This window comes from Labeo rohita, chromosome 15 (assembly GCF_022985175.1).
Source record: "Labeo rohita strain BAU-BD-2019 chromosome 15, IGBB_LRoh.1.0, whole genome shotgun sequence".
NCBI classification, from domain to species: Eukaryota; Metazoa; Chordata; class Actinopteri; order Cypriniformes; family Cyprinidae; genus Labeo; species Labeo rohita.
Genome location: NC_066883.1, coordinates 29,942,440 through 29,959,285, shown reverse-complemented (window position 1 = coordinate 29,959,285; position 16,846 = coordinate 29,942,440). Strand labels below are relative to the sequence as shown.

General features: G+C 35.5%; 1 protein-coding gene across 1 annotated transcript in view; it reads left to right on the top strand.

The window, feature by feature from the left end:
* Positions 1-16,846, top strand: part of gabbr1a (gamma-aminobutyric acid (GABA) B receptor, 1a) — a 75,599-nt gene that overhangs the window by 37,458 nt on the left and 21,295 nt on the right. The window contains exons 10-17 of the mRNA XM_051129212.1: positions 1,651-1,752; positions 3,246-3,311; positions 4,394-4,585; positions 4,677-4,922; positions 5,234-5,297; positions 6,509-6,586; positions 15,734-15,884; positions 16,581-16,713. Coding sequence (XP_050985169.1) covers positions 1,651-1,752; positions 3,246-3,311; positions 4,394-4,585; positions 4,677-4,922; positions 5,234-5,297; positions 6,509-6,586; positions 15,734-15,884; positions 16,581-16,713 — 1,032 coding nt within the window. The remainder of the gene's footprint in view (positions 1-1,650; positions 1,753-3,245; positions 3,312-4,393; positions 4,586-4,676; positions 4,923-5,233; positions 5,298-6,508; positions 6,587-15,733; positions 15,885-16,580; positions 16,714-16,846) is intronic.

Sequence of the window (16,846 nt, the reverse complement as noted above, 5' to 3'; positions counted from 1 at the left end):
ATTTCCTGATAATTACTTACTAATATGTCATCCAAGATGTTCGTCTTTCTTTATTCAGTCGAAAATATACTAAAAAAAATAAAAATACACATTTTTATACATATTTTTAACCACAGATGCTTGTCTTGCACTAGCTCTGCGTCCATGACTTCATGCATCACATTGAATGAATGAATGAAAGGTCACACGTAACGTATAGGCGGAAGTACTGAGTGTTTACAAAGCGAACATGCAAAGAAAGTCAGTCGCCCTTTACAAAAAAAGATAAAACACAACGTGGGATGCTTTTGAAGTTGGAGGAGAAAATGAGATGACATTTTTTATCCTACCCTACCTTTTTGAACTGAAGTACACTGTCGAAACACTAACCACGCGTGGCCAAAACAAGCATTTGTGGTTAAAAAATATTGAATGTTTTTTTTTTTTTTTTTTTTTTTTTTTTTTTTTTTTAGAAAGTGATTGATTGTTTCACTAGATACGACCCTTATTCATCGGCTGGGATTGTGTAGAGCTCTTTGAAGCTGCATTGAAACTGCAATTTGGACCTTCAACCCATTGATCTCCTTTGAAGTCCACTATATGGAGAAAAATCTTGAAATGTTTTTTCTTTTTATTCTTCTGAAGAAAGAAAGACATGAAAATCTTGGATTACATGGGGGTGAGTAAATTATCAGGACTTTTGAATTCAGGAGTGAACGAATTCTATAAACATACAGCAAAAAAAAAAAAAAAAAAAAAAAAAAAAACAGCTTAAAAATTCTAAAGGTCACTAGGAGGATGGAAATGGAAAATGGTCATAAAACCTAAATTATGACTGTGTTTGCGCAAAAAACTTTGATGAACGCTGTAAGTGGGCCTCAGGGGGAAATGAAATGTAAAAGAAATTGATATGACCCCTTTAAAGGAAGTAATTTTGCAGAAAAGTGGTTTCCTGTGCATCTTAAAACTGTTAGCGAGCTTAGGCCTTTTACTCTAAGGTTAATGCCTCAGAGTGAATGGCAGAGACCGTGGTTGATTATTCTCTCCTTAAGTGAGGAAAGACTCTTAAAGTCATTTTTCTTCATGTTGGCTGCTAGGAATATTGACCAAGTCATAAATCTCTCGTGCATCGATTCAATATTGAGCTAGTGTAATTCCGCTAGGCTAATGATCCCCCTCCATCTCTTCACCAGCTCATCTCTTTTTCTCATTTACTTTCATCGCAATCCTTCTCTCCTGTTCACATCCTCTTTCTCTCTTCATATTCCTCCATTCATTGATGGCAGATGTCTCATTGGCACCTTTTCAAAAATGCATTGCCTCATTGCCTACACAGGTGACTGCCTTCTGTGGAACTTAATAAGTGATTTGGAACATTCTACTTTGTATTTTTGATATATGTAGTATATAAGTGCATTTTTTAAAATCTTTTTTTCTATCCACCTTTCTTTCTAAACTGTTTTCTTTTTCTGTTTCCTTTACTGTCTTTTTTTTTTTACTTTGGTCTACGCTTTGACCATTCATCTCTTGGCCTCCTTTTGTTCTTCTCTTTCATTCGCTCCTTGATCTTTTCATGTGCGCTCTTCCTGTCTGTCCTCTGCTCTCCACAAACATCACTCCTGTCCTGTCACTCCTGCCGTCTCACCGCTCTCTCTTTTTCTCTCTCTACAGACTTTGGATGATCTGGAGGAGCGTGTGAAGGAGGCCGGCATCGAGATAAGCGTTAGACAGAGCTTCCTCACGGATCCCGCAGTGGCTGTCAAAAACCTGAAGGTGCTTTGATGAAAAATTCACCAGCCGCTCACTTCCTCTCCTCAGCCCGTGTCGGGTAGCTAGCTAGCAGGCAGAGGCGCATGAAAATCTTATGTGAAATAAATCAACACTCTGAAGGATCGGTCCTCTCTGTCAGATCAAGTGACGGTTCGGATACCATCTCGGTCACTACTGACAGTTATTATTGAATAGCTAGACATCGTTTTTTATTGCAAAATTATATTGCATGAAGATCTCACGAGACTGTCTTTTTAAATGCTTGGCTTAAAATATTTTAGGCTTATATAATTCAGCCAATATATAAAATCTTAGATGTTTTTAAAGGTCATGTGTGTAATTCTTTTTTCAGCGCTGCACCCACCTTAATATACAGAGAGAACTGTGAGGAATCCGATTACTCTGAAAAGTGTTTAGGAAAGCTTTTTGAAAACCGTCTTTATTTTCGCAGTTCCATTTGGTTATGCTAATGGTGCAAAAATTACACACTTCACCTTTAAAGCATGTCACAAACTGAGTAAATTAAAGCAGTAAGTCACAAGAAGTGTTCTTATCCATTGCAAAATCACTGTAACCCACATACTCAAGTGGCTTATTGCTTTTATGAAGAAATGTTGAATAGAGAGTCATATTTATAAGAAATAATTATCAGAATAAAAAATGATCCTAGCAAGTAATGTAGTTCATTATCTGTAGGCTGTTTGTGGCTACCGAGCAAGATAGCAGCTCTAACTTTAACTGCGGCTGATCAACCCAGAATGTATATAATTATAATAGAATTTTAATAAATAATACATAATTATTATGCATATACAAATACACACAAATTAATGTATATATCTAAGAGAAATGTTATGTACAAAATATTTTTATTTATATATAATACAAATTATATAAAAATTATAATAAATACATACACTTGTAAATGTTTCTTAAACACATACATTAATGGGTCTGTATTTATATATACATAATAATTACACACAGTACACACACATATATTAGGCAACTCAAACTTTTATTTTGTATGTGGTTAATTGCGATTAATTGTTTGACAGCCCTAATTTAATATAATTTTAGATATTTAGTCTCAACAAAGGCACAGAATGAGTTTCATAATTAGTATAAATTAAAATATGTCAATAAGTCATAGTAAGGAGATTATTAATAATAATTTTTCTATTTGTCACTAGCTATCTACGTTTCCATCTATGCCGCAATTTTAATTTATGCAAATATGTCATGCACGAAACGTGTGTACAAAAACTTTGTTTCTATTTTGTTCAAGAGAACTAAATCATCACTGTATGAAAATGTTGAAAAAAAGAAACTGATAAGTAATTGTTTCTCAAATATCTTTTTTGCCAATTCCATCCAGTGTTTTTATGCACAGTCCTAAAATTAGTATAAAATATGTGAATGCAAATTAGGCTAGTGACACTTTGTGTGATGTTTCTGTGATGTTTCTTGTTTTCTTTTCTCTAATATGTCTCCAGCGTCAAGATGCTAGAATCATAGTCGGCCTGTTTTACGAGACTGAAGCCAGAAAGGTGTTTTGCGAGGCAAGTGTCAATTGCAATTCTTCATACAAGTACATCTGAGCTGTCAATTTATTTTAAGGAGACATATTATGCCCCTTTTTACAATATGTAATATTGTAAATAATAAGTCTCAGGTGTGCCCATAATGTGCCTCTGAAATTTTAGTGCAAAATACCCCACAAATAATTTATTAGATCATTATGAAAATGTCTATTTTGAGTGAAAGCAGAAACATGCTGTTTTCGTGCATGTCTCTTTGAATGCAAATGAGCTGCTGCTCCCCACCCCCTTTTCCAGAATGGGGCTGTGGCATTACAGCTCGTAACTCAGATACTCTGCCAAAAAACATCTGTTTTGTTTTGATTGTCATGTCCATCGCTCTAAAATCATGCGTTTTAGTTTAAGCTTCTGATATACCGTTTTGGGCGCACACATCCGAAGCACATGCTCAGTAAGTGGCTGTCACAGGCATGTGAGTACTAAACTAATTTCTCAAGTTTATGTTAAAAACACATGAGTTACAAAAACAGTTGGTTATGTCTGTGAAGGTAAACAGCTGGGGGAAAAAATCACGTTTATATTAGATCTGTGTGGCAGATCAGTCAGTAAATCCATTGCTTTTTTGTGCCATTGAGGCTGTTACTGTAAATACTGTTCTGTACTTGTTAGTGCAGTCAACGACAGAACAGTTAGCATACTTTGCTCTAACGTTTGCCATAGCGTTAGAACTAGTACACTGTAGTTTTTTGCGAAAATAAAATGGAAGCACCGTGGGTGGTATATTTTAATAAGATCCCCTTCCTACGTCATGGGGAGCAAAATCTGAGCGACTGTTTTTTTGACATGCTTGCAGAGAAAGGCTTACCAGAACAAAGCTACCGGGTTGTCCTTTTTCACATTTTCTAAATTGGTAGATGCAGTGGGGACTCAAGCACGGAAAGGCAGATTTTCATGATATGTCCCCTTTAAATCAGTTCACCACAATTCAGTTTGACTCTTTTACTCATCTTGAGTGAACTCACTGTGGCTTAACTGAGATTAAAATATTGAATGAGATTATTGCTTAAGCACAAACCTTCCAAACATGGTGTCATCTTTGGCAGGTCTTCAAAGAGAAACTCTATGGTAAGAAGTACGTATGGTTCCTCATCGGCTGGTATGCAGACAACTGGTTTAAGATCAAAGATCCGGCCATCAACTGCACAGTGGAGAACATGACGGAAGCCGTGGAAGGGCACGTCACCACTGAAATCGTCATGCTGAACCCGGAGACCGTCCGCGGTGCCTCCAACCTGGTAAGAAAACATTATCTTCTCAGACAAAGCTGTTGACAATAGATGATGGTTATATAAAAAATGTCATGATGGGATCATTAATCCTCCACAGACCTCCCAAGAGTTCCTGGCCCAGCTGATGTCACGTCTCGGGGGGAAGAACCCGGAAGAAACGGGCGGATTTCAGGAAGCTCCGCTCGCATATGATGCCGTATGGGCTCTTGCACTGGCCCTCAATAAAACAGTGGCCCCTCTAAGGGCCAAAGGCTGGGCACTGGAGGACTTCAACTACAACAACAAGGAAATCACTGCCGAGATTTACCGAGCACTCAACACCAGCTCGTTTGAAGGAGTGTCTGTGAGTTGATGAATAGCATTTCTGAAAAACAAAGGAGAAATAGCTGTCAAATAACAATGAGGTAAAATACTCCAGACGATCATTTCTCAGACCTGTCAGAGAGCCTTTTTGAGACACTCATCAGTCTCAGATGATCACGTTTTTATGATAACAATGAATTTGAGTTCAAACTCATTATAGGATGATTCAGCCTTTATTTTCCACAGATTTTTGCCTTTTATAACTCACAAATGAGTCACAAATGTATTTTATAAATGATGATTTTGTATTGATGTAATATTTATTTATATTTATGCATTTGTGTTTAATAGGGTCATGTCGTGTTTGATGCTCAAGGTTCACGTATGGCCTGGACTCTCATTGAGCAACTTCAAGGTACAAACTAAACCAAAAACCCTAAAGCTAATGTAGAATATAATAATAGGCATCAAAAATCCAATTTTTTGACATCTTCGACTCGCGATTAGCGTGCTTCAGTTTTTTATGAAGTTTCAGCATGAAGTTTAAAAACATACATTTTTTTTCAAAGATTTTCCTATTTAAATCAATGTGATAAACAAGTTAGGTCAAAAGGAATTTAAGAGTAATCAAAAAGTAGTAAGATTATATTACCTAAATGTGTAATGTAATAGATTACATTACAGTTTCTGTCATGTAATTTGTAATCCATAACGGATTACAATTTGTAAGTATTGTGCGCTCAGCACTGTGTATACATATTAGGAATTATAAAATAAAAGACTGTCTAAGATTGTTATTGAATGCAAAGTTTAATTTGTGGTGGAAACTGTGATGGTTGAAAAAATGACAAAGTTCTCTTATGAAGTATGAATGTCCACTGTTGGACATTGTTTGTAGACAAATTAAACTATGAAAAGTATGAAAAGTAACTTTATTTTAGAAATAAAATTTCTAAAAGAAACTTTCTAAAAGTCCATTTGGCCTAAACTGCCTGTAGTTAAGAAAAGCCCATTTATCCTACTTCCTCCTTATTACTTCTCTGTGTCTGCAGTCGTATTTTAGTGTTAAAGATTTCTGAATGACCCATATTTCCTTTTTAGTTTCAATGAATGGTCTGGACTTGTGAAAAAGTCTAAGCTTTGTGTTGTGAAAGTTTGTCTACGTAGCGCTTAAAAGTCTTTGATTTCCAAAGAGCGAAGTCTACAATATGTTCTCTTTCAGATTAACTTTGATCAATGCAGTTGGTCTCTTTTTTTTTTTTCCATTTATTTTTTTTAAATCTTCAACCCATTGATGCAGCTCTAAGTCGACTACTTTTTCCAAGTTGTCGAGTCAGGCCTCTTTTGAAGCTTTTATTGCAGTGTTTGGTGCAAGCAAGTTTCTTAATGTGACCTTTAGTTGACACACTGTTAATTAGATGCTATATTTACACAGGAAAACTTTTAATACAAGCCTTTAAAATAACATTACATCTATAGTATGCCCATTTATAATTCATGGACAGATGATGGTCTCTTTGTTTTAAGTCGAGGCTGAAGATGTCAGCATGAGAATTTGTTTCATATACACTTTTCTCTCTGAGTTTTCTTGTCTTTCATTTCACTTTTTACCTTTTTTTCCCTCAGGTGGGAGCTACAAGAAGATTGGGTACTATGACAGCACAAAAGGCAACCTGTCCTGGTACGGAAACGACAAATGGATCGGTAAGAGAAACCTGCCTTTATTTCTGGACGTCGAGACAGCTCTGTCCGTTCCACTCCCGTCACCTTTCACAGCCGTACTTGGCCCATCGAGATTGAGGCTTACCAGTATTGATTTCTGTTAGCTCAACAAAGCCCTGTCGCACTCTTTAATACATCGCTAACAATTAGCTGTCCTTTCTGCTAGAGGAGGCCATACAGGCTCAGGGGAGCGGAGAAGTGGAGCCGCGGCGCCGTTCATGGCTCGCTCTGACCTTTGTGCAGCTCTGTGAATTTTCTTGATTGACAAACCGGTATTGATGAAAGAGATGTAGGGCACACAGCGGATCAAATGAAAATGTGTGATGATGCTCGCCGATAAATGGGAAAGTACAACGTGCAGGAAAGAGTGTGAAATTGAAAAAGTAATTTAATCTTCTTGCGGAAAGGTAAACCAAGGTTTTGTTCAGACAGGCATCAAAAATCCAATTTTTTGACGTCTTCGACTCCAATCCATTAAGTTGTTTGCAGACTGGAGCAAAGGGTCAAGGTTTGACTTGTTAGCATGGTTCAGTTTGGCCCTGCTGGTGGCTAATCTTTTTCTAATGACAGACATTCAAAATAGCTAATATATATATATGTGTGTATATATATATCAGCACTCAGGTTTGAGTTCACTATTGCTCAGGCTTTATTCCAGTTCACCATCATTAAGGTTTGATTCCTGTTCACAATACAGTAGTTCACTGTCACTCAGGTTTAATTATGGTTTACTGTAATTCACAATCACTCAGGTTTGATTCTAGTTCACTATTGCTTAGGTTTGATTCCTGTTCACTATAGTTCACTGTCACTCAGGTTTGACTACTGTTCACTATAAAGCAGTTCACTATTGCTTAGGTTTGATTCTAGTTCACTATAGTTTACTATCACTCAGGTTTGATTCTAGTTCACTGTTGCTTAGACTTGATTCCTGTTCACTATAGTTTACTAACAATCAGGTTTGATTCGAGTTCACTGATGCTCAGACTTGATTCCTGTTCACTAGTTCACCGTCACTCAGGTTTGACTCCTGTTCACTATAGAGCAGTTCACTATTGCTCATGTTTGATTACCGTTCACTATAGTTAAATATCACTTAGGTTTGATTCTAGTTCACTATTGCTCAGACTCGATCCTAGTTCACTATAGTCTACTCTACCTCAGGCTTCACTCTTTCACTATAGTTCACTATTGCTCAGGCTTTATTCCTATTCACTATCACATCAGGTTCACTATCACTTTTCATTTTCATTTAGTTTACATTTATGTTTGATTCCTGTTCACTATAGTTCACCGTCACTCAGGTTTGATTCCTGTTCACTATAGTTCACTATCACTCTGGTTTGATTCCTGTTCACTATAGAGTAGTTCACTATCACTCAGGTTTGATTCCTGTTCACTATAGTTCACTATCACTCTGGTTTGATTCCTGTTCACTATAGTTCACTATCACTCTGGTTTGATTCCTGTTCACTATAGAGCAGTTCACTATCACTCTGGTTTGATTCCTGTTCACTATAGAGCAGTTCACTATTGCTCAAGTTTGATTCTAGTTCGCTATAGTTTACTATCACTCAGGTTTGATTTTAATTCACTATTGCTTAGGTTTGATTCCCTCAGGTTTGATCACTTCTAGTTAAAGTATATATAAAAATGTATTTGAACTAGTATATATTATATAATAAAGTATAATACATTTTTATTTGTATAATAATTATTTTTTATTTCAACTAGTTGCCAAATGTTGGCTAATTGCCAACATTTTTCATTTTCATTTAGTTTACCTTCATGTACTTAAATAACTAAAACTAAAATTAAATAAAAATTAATACAATTATATAATCATATTAAAAATCAATAACTAAAAAAAAGGACCAAAAACAACAAAATTACTAAAAAAACCAAATTCAAAATATTTGTAAAATGTATTGTATTTACCAGTCTCTTGAAATCAACATTTTTCCTTTCTGCTATTTTTAATGTCACAGCTCAGAATAGCTATAAAAATTAAATGAAAATAAATTTAATTTAATTATAAAATATTTTTTTTACTAACCCAATGCCAACCATTTCTAAATGTGGTCTGAAACGTGATTACAATATATTTCAGAAAAATATATTTCAGTCTGAATAATCAGATTAGAAGTCTTTTTTTCTCATTTAGGATGCTGTGTGACTGTAACATCACACAAAGTGCAGTGTCTGTGAATGAATTCACTTATTTACGCTTGCATTGGCTGCATTTAGAGTGTACTGAATGAGCAAACGGGTGAGTGGTTTCACACTCAGCATATGCATGAATGTGTAAATAGTGCCAAAATACCTCTGACGCTTATATTGTGTCATGTGCCTCTTGAAATCATTTCTAGTTTTCCACTGGCCTTTTTGACCAGCCAGTCCTAAAAATGCAGTGTGAATAAAGCAAAAGAAGCATTACTTTTTAAAAGCGTCCTGTCAGGTGTAATGTCACCCTTAGAATAGCTTGGATAAAACATTCACAGCTTGCTCCTTTTTCTGCACGGATGCTGGGATACTATTCTAGTGAATCATTAACAAAAGCACCAATCGGTGCCTTCTCTATTACCCCACAAATTGGTTTTCTGCCAAGAGATGGGAATTGAATTGCCACCACCAAAATCCTGTATTTTCTCACCCCAGAGATACAGAGGCGATTATTTGCTGGATTTGCCCGGTCCTCTTCTGTGAGTCGTTCTTGATTTAGGCTCTAATCAATCCTTCATGCTGTGATCCCATTGAGTGGATTCCACCAGCGTGACGGTAACAAAGCAGCGCTGCCCTACATTAGACGAGTAATGACCTCACACTTCACTAGTGCTTGTTTTTTGAATGGCTACAAGGTGAAGATCAATGCTGCAGGCAGAAGTTTGGGAAAAATGAAAGATTATTATAGATGTCAATGTCAGCTTAGTGACTGAACAGTGCAATTTACTCTATTTGACAGGGTGATTACAGAGTGTATGAAATGCATTCAGATTTGCATGTTTCTGAAGGTTTCGATTATTATTTTAAAAAAAAGCACAGAAGGTTGGGTCCTATGAAGTTAGAGAGATTGTTTAGGAGTTTTGTGGCTTTTAGTCCAATGTCTGTACTCATAAAAGTTCACAAGATTAATGATAATTTGTAACACTTTATAGTAAGGTTACAAGTTATTAGTTACAGTGAATTAGGTATGAATATATATCAGGGGTGTTTCTTCTGAGGAGGCAAGGGAGGCAGTGCCTCCTCAAAAAATTGGATGGGAATATAAAATCATAATACAAAAATAAAACAATGCAAATATTATAAAATATGACATGACAATTTTATAAATCACTTGTTTTACTAAACTGTCCAACAGTGACACCAGCAGGTAAAGTTACAGTGGGAGTCCACGTCTCTTTCGCCTCCCCTGAGCCCATTGAGTTTTTAGCAGACTCCCTAAAGCATGCTGTGAGTTTGGTGGGGGTAATTAAGAATGAATGGGAGGAGGCAATGCCTCCATTGTGATATGATTGGATATTACTGGTTATGATCGTCTGTGATTGGTTAATGTGATAAATCCCTCTTGTGTGCGTGTTCCGTGTTCATGAATCAGTCTGAATGAACAATATAATGCTGTTAATGGGAAGATTCTCTGGAGAGCGAATATCATCAAAAAAAATAGAACTTTCGACTCACCGTGTCCGAAAGGGGCAGGGCCACTTTTAGTAAAATGCCTATAACTCCTGAGCAGAATGAGATATCTTCGCTAAACTCAGAACACTTATGTAGGAGCTCAATCTGAGGTTGCAGGATAAAAATCGCTGAGCTTGGCCACTTGGTGGCGCTGTAAGAGGGAAAACATAAAAATGGCTATACCTACGCAACCATTTGTCCTATCAACATGAAAATTGCCACAAGTGTCTATGAGGACATCTGTGTATATCAAAAAAAAAACATGGCCTGTTAAATGATTGAGAAGATGTAAAAAAAACCCTGCTTTTGCGAACTTGAGGTTCTTCGCTCAGTCTGGAAAAAACACTGCAGTACAATTCTCTGGACTCTCTAGGTCAATAATTATCAAAAAAAGTTTAAATTTACCCTTTGGGAAGCTCTACTGGGGTCGTTTAGAAAAGGGGCCTTTATAGGATTTACCCAAAATCCTATAAAGCCTAAAGAAAAACTCAAAACTTCACAAAACCTGGTGAACACAGGCGACAAGTGATTCTAAACAAGCATGCACCATTTTAAGGAGATCATAAATGTTACAAAACATAATTTTTCTATGGTAAATTACCTGTATTTGCAAAAAAAGGCTTGCTATATAATGTCTTTTTTCGTATGTGCTTAAATGCTTTAAAGAGCTTGAACCCTGGTAATCACTGCGTGCAACTATATTGTGTAAATTGTTACTTCCCTGAGTTATTATTTTGGAATAAATGTAAAATGCTTAAAAACACTAAACTGATCAGATTTATACTTGGTTTTAATAAATAAAATAGCCTAAAATAGCCTACATTGTTAATGTAAAAATACAATATAGAGTAATGAAAGTAATGTTTAATTAACCAATAAAATGTGACTGGGACATGAATTTACATTTAATAATAATAAAAAAAAAACTTACACAGTCTACTGTTTGGGGTCAGTACTTTATTATTATTATTTTTTTAAAGAAATTAATACTTTTATTTCGGAAGGATGCATTAAATTGATCAAAAGTGACAGCTCAAAAGACATTTACACTGTCACAAAAAAATTCGGTTTCAAATATATACTGTTATTTTGAACTTTCTATTCATCAAGAGTTCTGAAAAAAAATGTACCACATTTTCCACAAAAATATTAAGCTGTTTTCAATATTGATAATGACAAAATGTTTCTTGAGCAGCAAATCAACATATTAGAATGATTTCTGAAGGATCATGTGACACTGAAGACTGGAGTAATGATGCTGAAAATTCACAGAAATTGAGAACAGTTATTTTAAATTGTAACAATATTATAGTTTTATAGTTTATTATATTATAGTTTCTGGTAGTTCCAGAAATATTTATCTTACGCAAGCTTGATGTCACAGAAAGATATATACAAAGTGCTTCCTTCATTTAATAACACCTAAACCCTGATTAAAAATAGCAATTAGTAATCCCACTCTTTCACTTCCTCTGCAGTAACATCCTGCCACCAAAAGGGACTGCAAAAGGGCATGAATCCAAAAACCTCCAAAAAGCCATTTGACTTCATTTAAAATCATTTTCTTCCCTCATTTGCAAATGTACATCCTTTTAGCCAATCACAGCTATTTTCAGAAAAACTGAATTCTGAGTTATGACCTATTTAGTCACGTCTTCCTCTTTCCTCCACGGAGAAAAGCGGAGCATTGAGCTGGTGACATTGCTTGCTGTTTTTTTGCCCTTGATAATAGCAGAAGCAGCAGATGTTCTTTCCAAATAGCGCACAAACTCCTCCGGGATCCATTGGGTGAGATTCTCAAGCCTTTATGCAATTTCTAATTTTTATTCAAATAAAAACAGCCTTTGAAACATAAAACACAGGTCAGAACTCAGGACTCGGTTTCTCATGTCTTTTTTAACCATATGGCCGTGCCCGTGCTTTTCCGCAATCTCTCGGTAGCTCCTGACAACCACTTTAGCATGACTTTCTCTTCCAAATTGCTGTGGAAACTGTTGTTAAGCCAGGTCTCCATAGCAACACCCTGTCCTGATTCTTAGATCAAGGACGACGGAAGGTTTACTGTGCGAATGCATCAACTGACAGGACAGGGCTTTCTCACACTCACACACACACATTTATCTCTGCAGCATTGCTGCCACATTGCAGTAGCAAATGTCAGGTGTCACTCTTGACCCGTCAGTGTGCTGACATTCGGAAAATCAACAAACATTGTGTCACTTTTGACGAAGCCGAGGGCCAGCTGTCTACGGACACATGTCCCTCACGGTCAGTTTTCCGTCCCCGGTAATGACACGCTTGCTTCTGACAGAGAAATACTCTAATTTAAACTATCGCTCAGATAGTTAGATTTCTGTCAGTTTGTTTGTCTATTTCAAATAGCTTTATACGCACAAGACAGCCATCATCACTCTAATTATTGTTCCTGCAGGAATCCTGTTTTTGGTTATAATTATAGTGACAGATTGAACAGCGAGAGGCGTAAATTCTTAATTTCTGTCACAGTGCCAATAAGAGCGATAACATTAGTGTGAGGAGTGAGAACATAATGCTTTTACTATGAGTTTACAAGGGTGCTGTGAACTCTGTTAGTCATTTTAGATTGACACAGTGAGCTAGATGATCTGTGAAATTTTAAGTTAGTTTCATTAATTTACCTTGGATCAAATGTGAGGGCTGACAGTTTGATTCACAACATGAAGATTTATTTGAACTTTTAGAGAAAACAAATTATATTATCTTAACTTCTAACTTATATAATTGTCAGTGTTGTACCACATGGGTCATCCATAGACTTATATTTTACACTTCTATTAAAAAAAGTTTGAGGTCAGTATGATTTTTATTATTACTTTTACTCAGCAGGGATGCATTCAAAATCATATTTCTATTTTAAATAAGTGTTGTTCTTTTGAACTTTCTATCATCAAAGAATCTTGTATGGCAGTTTCCATAAAAATATTATGTAGCACAACATTGATTATATTAAGAAAGTGTTTTTTTGTTGTTGTTTGTTGTTTTGTTGTTTTGTTTTTTTGAGCAGCAAATCAGCATATTAGAATGATTTCTGAAGGATCATGTGACACTGAAGACTGAAGTAGTGATGCTAGCTTTGATCACAGGAGAAAACAGATATTTTAAATTGTAATAATATTTCACAATATTACTGTTTTTACTGTATTTTTTATCAAATAAAAGTAGCTTTGGTGAGCTTCTAATAAAAACATTTTTAAAAAATCTTACCGAGCTAAACTTTTGAATGGTAGTATACATAAACTAATAGCAAAATTAAATTTTAAGCATTGAAATAGTGTACATTGAAATAACAAAATTTGTAATTTGTCTAAGACAAGTTTAAATAAAACATAATTACTAACTAATCAATTATTTGTAGCAATTATAATAGACATATTTCGTTCGACTAATTTATGACTTAAATTATGCCATACAACAGTGAAAATGTCTTAACTTACTGTAATTAAAAATAATAGGGCTGGGTTTTGACACGAATTTCACAATTCGATTCTGATTCACAAGCTTGTGATTCGATTAGATTTTGATTAGATTTGATATGGCTAAATGTGGCTAAAGTAAACAGGCTCGTCACTCCACAGAGAGAAGAGAGGGCCGGGGCGAGCAGAGCTCATTAACATTTAAAGCAACCTTAACCAGAACAGGATGAATTTTGCAGAGCTGATTTTGGCAAGGTAAAAAGGGTGTTGTTTTACACTACAATTGAGAAATTTTAACCAAAGTATATTAGGCTTTTCATAAAGACCCTAAAGAATCATATCAACTTGTGGAAAATGGGCATCCGATGACCCATTTAAGGGAAAAAAAATCTCAATGAATGCTGTAAAATATACAAAAGAGTCAGTTGGTACTACATTAGTACAGTATTGAAGGTTAAAATGAACTGATTTGTATACAAACGCTTAAATTACACTCAATTAAGTTTTTATAATTAAAAATATACAATTACGTAATTATATTTCTACTCGTTTGAAATATAAACATTTAAATAGTGGCTTTCATAAAATCTTGACGGATTTATTCAAACATAAATTAAACATTGAAGAACAGTAAAAAATTATAATGAATGTTCTATGGTGCATTTGTTTAGCAAAATGCTCCTCTCTAGAGTTCATTTTTCTAGCTGACTAATGAGTTTGTCTTTTTCTGAGGTAAATGTTATGTGACATATTCTTTACAAGCTGTTATATTTACTTTTTTTCGCGGTTGAAACACTAATTGAACAGTTACATGAGACAGGATATGGATTTCGGTAATTGTACTCTTTATTTTAACATACCTTCAGATGTTCATTCATGTTTATTTCATGCTGAAACTCGTATTAAAGCATAGGAAACAATCAGTTCTGCCACCTCTCTCAAAATAAGGCACTGCAGCGAACTGTCACTCAACATTAAACAGCACCAAAACAGCATTTATTGTTTGAATACTGTAGTAAAATGGACAGAATTTGAAATAGGAGACGTTGTTTCAAATCAAAAGTAACAAAGCACAAAGCTTATTACGATTTATTGGATGGGAGGCGCCGTAAAATGTTCCATCCATTAACTGAAAACAGGCTAGAATTTAGAATCAATATCGTTTCGTAAAAAATCGAGAAAGCCCTAAAAATAACATCAAAATTTGAATCTGTTGATTTTACATTGATGTTTCACTGCAAGAATAGGTCCTGTCAGTATATTTAACCATTGACTTAATCTTCCTGCTCTCTCCCGCATCTTTTGTCATGTAAACCAAATGTCTCATTTACAAGCCATTTACAATGTGTTCATACCAGATGCCATCATTAAAAATCCCCCCAGATATATCAATTTGTTCTCATTTTGCAACATTTTATTGTTGTGAGAGTTTTGAGAGTTTTCCTTGTCCTTTGTATATTTGTTTATTAAATATATTAGTGTATTTGTTTATTCTTTGAGCTATAAATGAAAGAGCAGTACTCTCAGCTCCATTCAACGCATCTTTAAATCTGTTTCACAGAATCCTGCAGATTTTCCTCCAAAACAAGCAGCAAAAGTGTGAAAAGTGTGAAAGAAGTCAGAATCCGTCTGGTCCTGCTAATGTGTGAACATCGCGAGCTTCCTTTTCCCCTGAAATTTTCCAGACACTTTACGTGTCAAACCGGCCCAGTGGCCTTATTTCACAGAAAATTGTCTGTCAAAAAAATCCATTAATATTCCCTCCAAGTCATGTGTTTCTGAAGTCTGACAACGCAGACGTAGCTAATGACTCTCTGAACTAAGCTGGAATATTTCGCCTTTGCTCTTCCAACTGTCAATGAAGTCAGTCTCTTTTTTTTTTTTTTTTTTTTCAGCATCTAGTGACACGCCGTTGTGATCTAGACACTCTTATCTGCCTTTCTGTTCTGTCGGTGCTCATTCGGTTTCTCTGATATTTCCTGACTGGTTTCTCTTTTGACAGGCTCTGGCCCTCCAGCAGACCAGACCAAGGTGATTGTGGAGTTTCGTTTCCTTTCCCAGAAGCTCTTTGTGTCTGTGTCTGTCTTTGCTGGGCTGGGAATCCTTCTGGGCATAGTCTGCCTCTCCTTCAACATATACAACAGTAGCGTCAGGTTAGTATCCTGTGTTCATAAGAAATACACGGGGATGAGGTCTGAAGTGCATTACATTTAAAAGTCATTTTATGTTTATTTTGTGTTGGTCAGTATGTCGGTTCTGTCCAGTTTAATTATTTTTATGGTACTGCACCTCCAAAAAGAGCCATTTTTATAATTTTATATCTTTGTTAACATATTGTTCTTTTAGCTTTGTGGATTGGAACATTTAAAAAGATACTTTATTCAAGAAATATTGCCTAAAAATAAGTCATTAAGTTATCTTACACAATTTTTCTCAATTTTCTAAATTTTTCATAATTTTAAGTAATTTTATCTTATTGATTTTATTGAGTGATTAGGTATTTTTTACTGACAGCGAAATGTAAAGATAATTAAGAAATTGTGTCCAAAGCTGCTTTACATTATGGCTAGTTCATAGAAATGTGGCACACAAACCATTATGACTGAAATGAAATGATGGTGGATAAGGGTTTTAATAAAACCCAGTATGAACTGGAGTGGAAAGTGAACCTTAGAGTAAAGTTATGAAAAAATTTTTCATTTTTCACAATTTTATGACTCCTTTGAATGTTCCCTCGCCTGTTACAAAACAATATTTCAGGCCAGCATAACATGTTTTGGATTTCTCATTTTGAAACAGTGTAATATATCTGTGGACTGAGTTGTAATTTGTTGTAACCCTTCTGACAGATACATTCAGAACTCTCAGCCCTATCTGAACAACATGACGGCGGTGGGTTGCGTGCTGGCATTAGCAGCTGTCTTTCCTCTGGGCATCGATGGCCTTCACGTCCATAAATCACGGTTCCCAGTGGTGTGCCAGGTAGTGTCGTAAATGTTATACTCACTTTTTTATTGCCAGTTCCTCTTATTCAGCCTTGACCTTTGAGCATGGTGAAGATTTTTTTGTAAAAATGAAATGGCTGCTTTGGAGCTGAGCTCCCAAATGAACTATA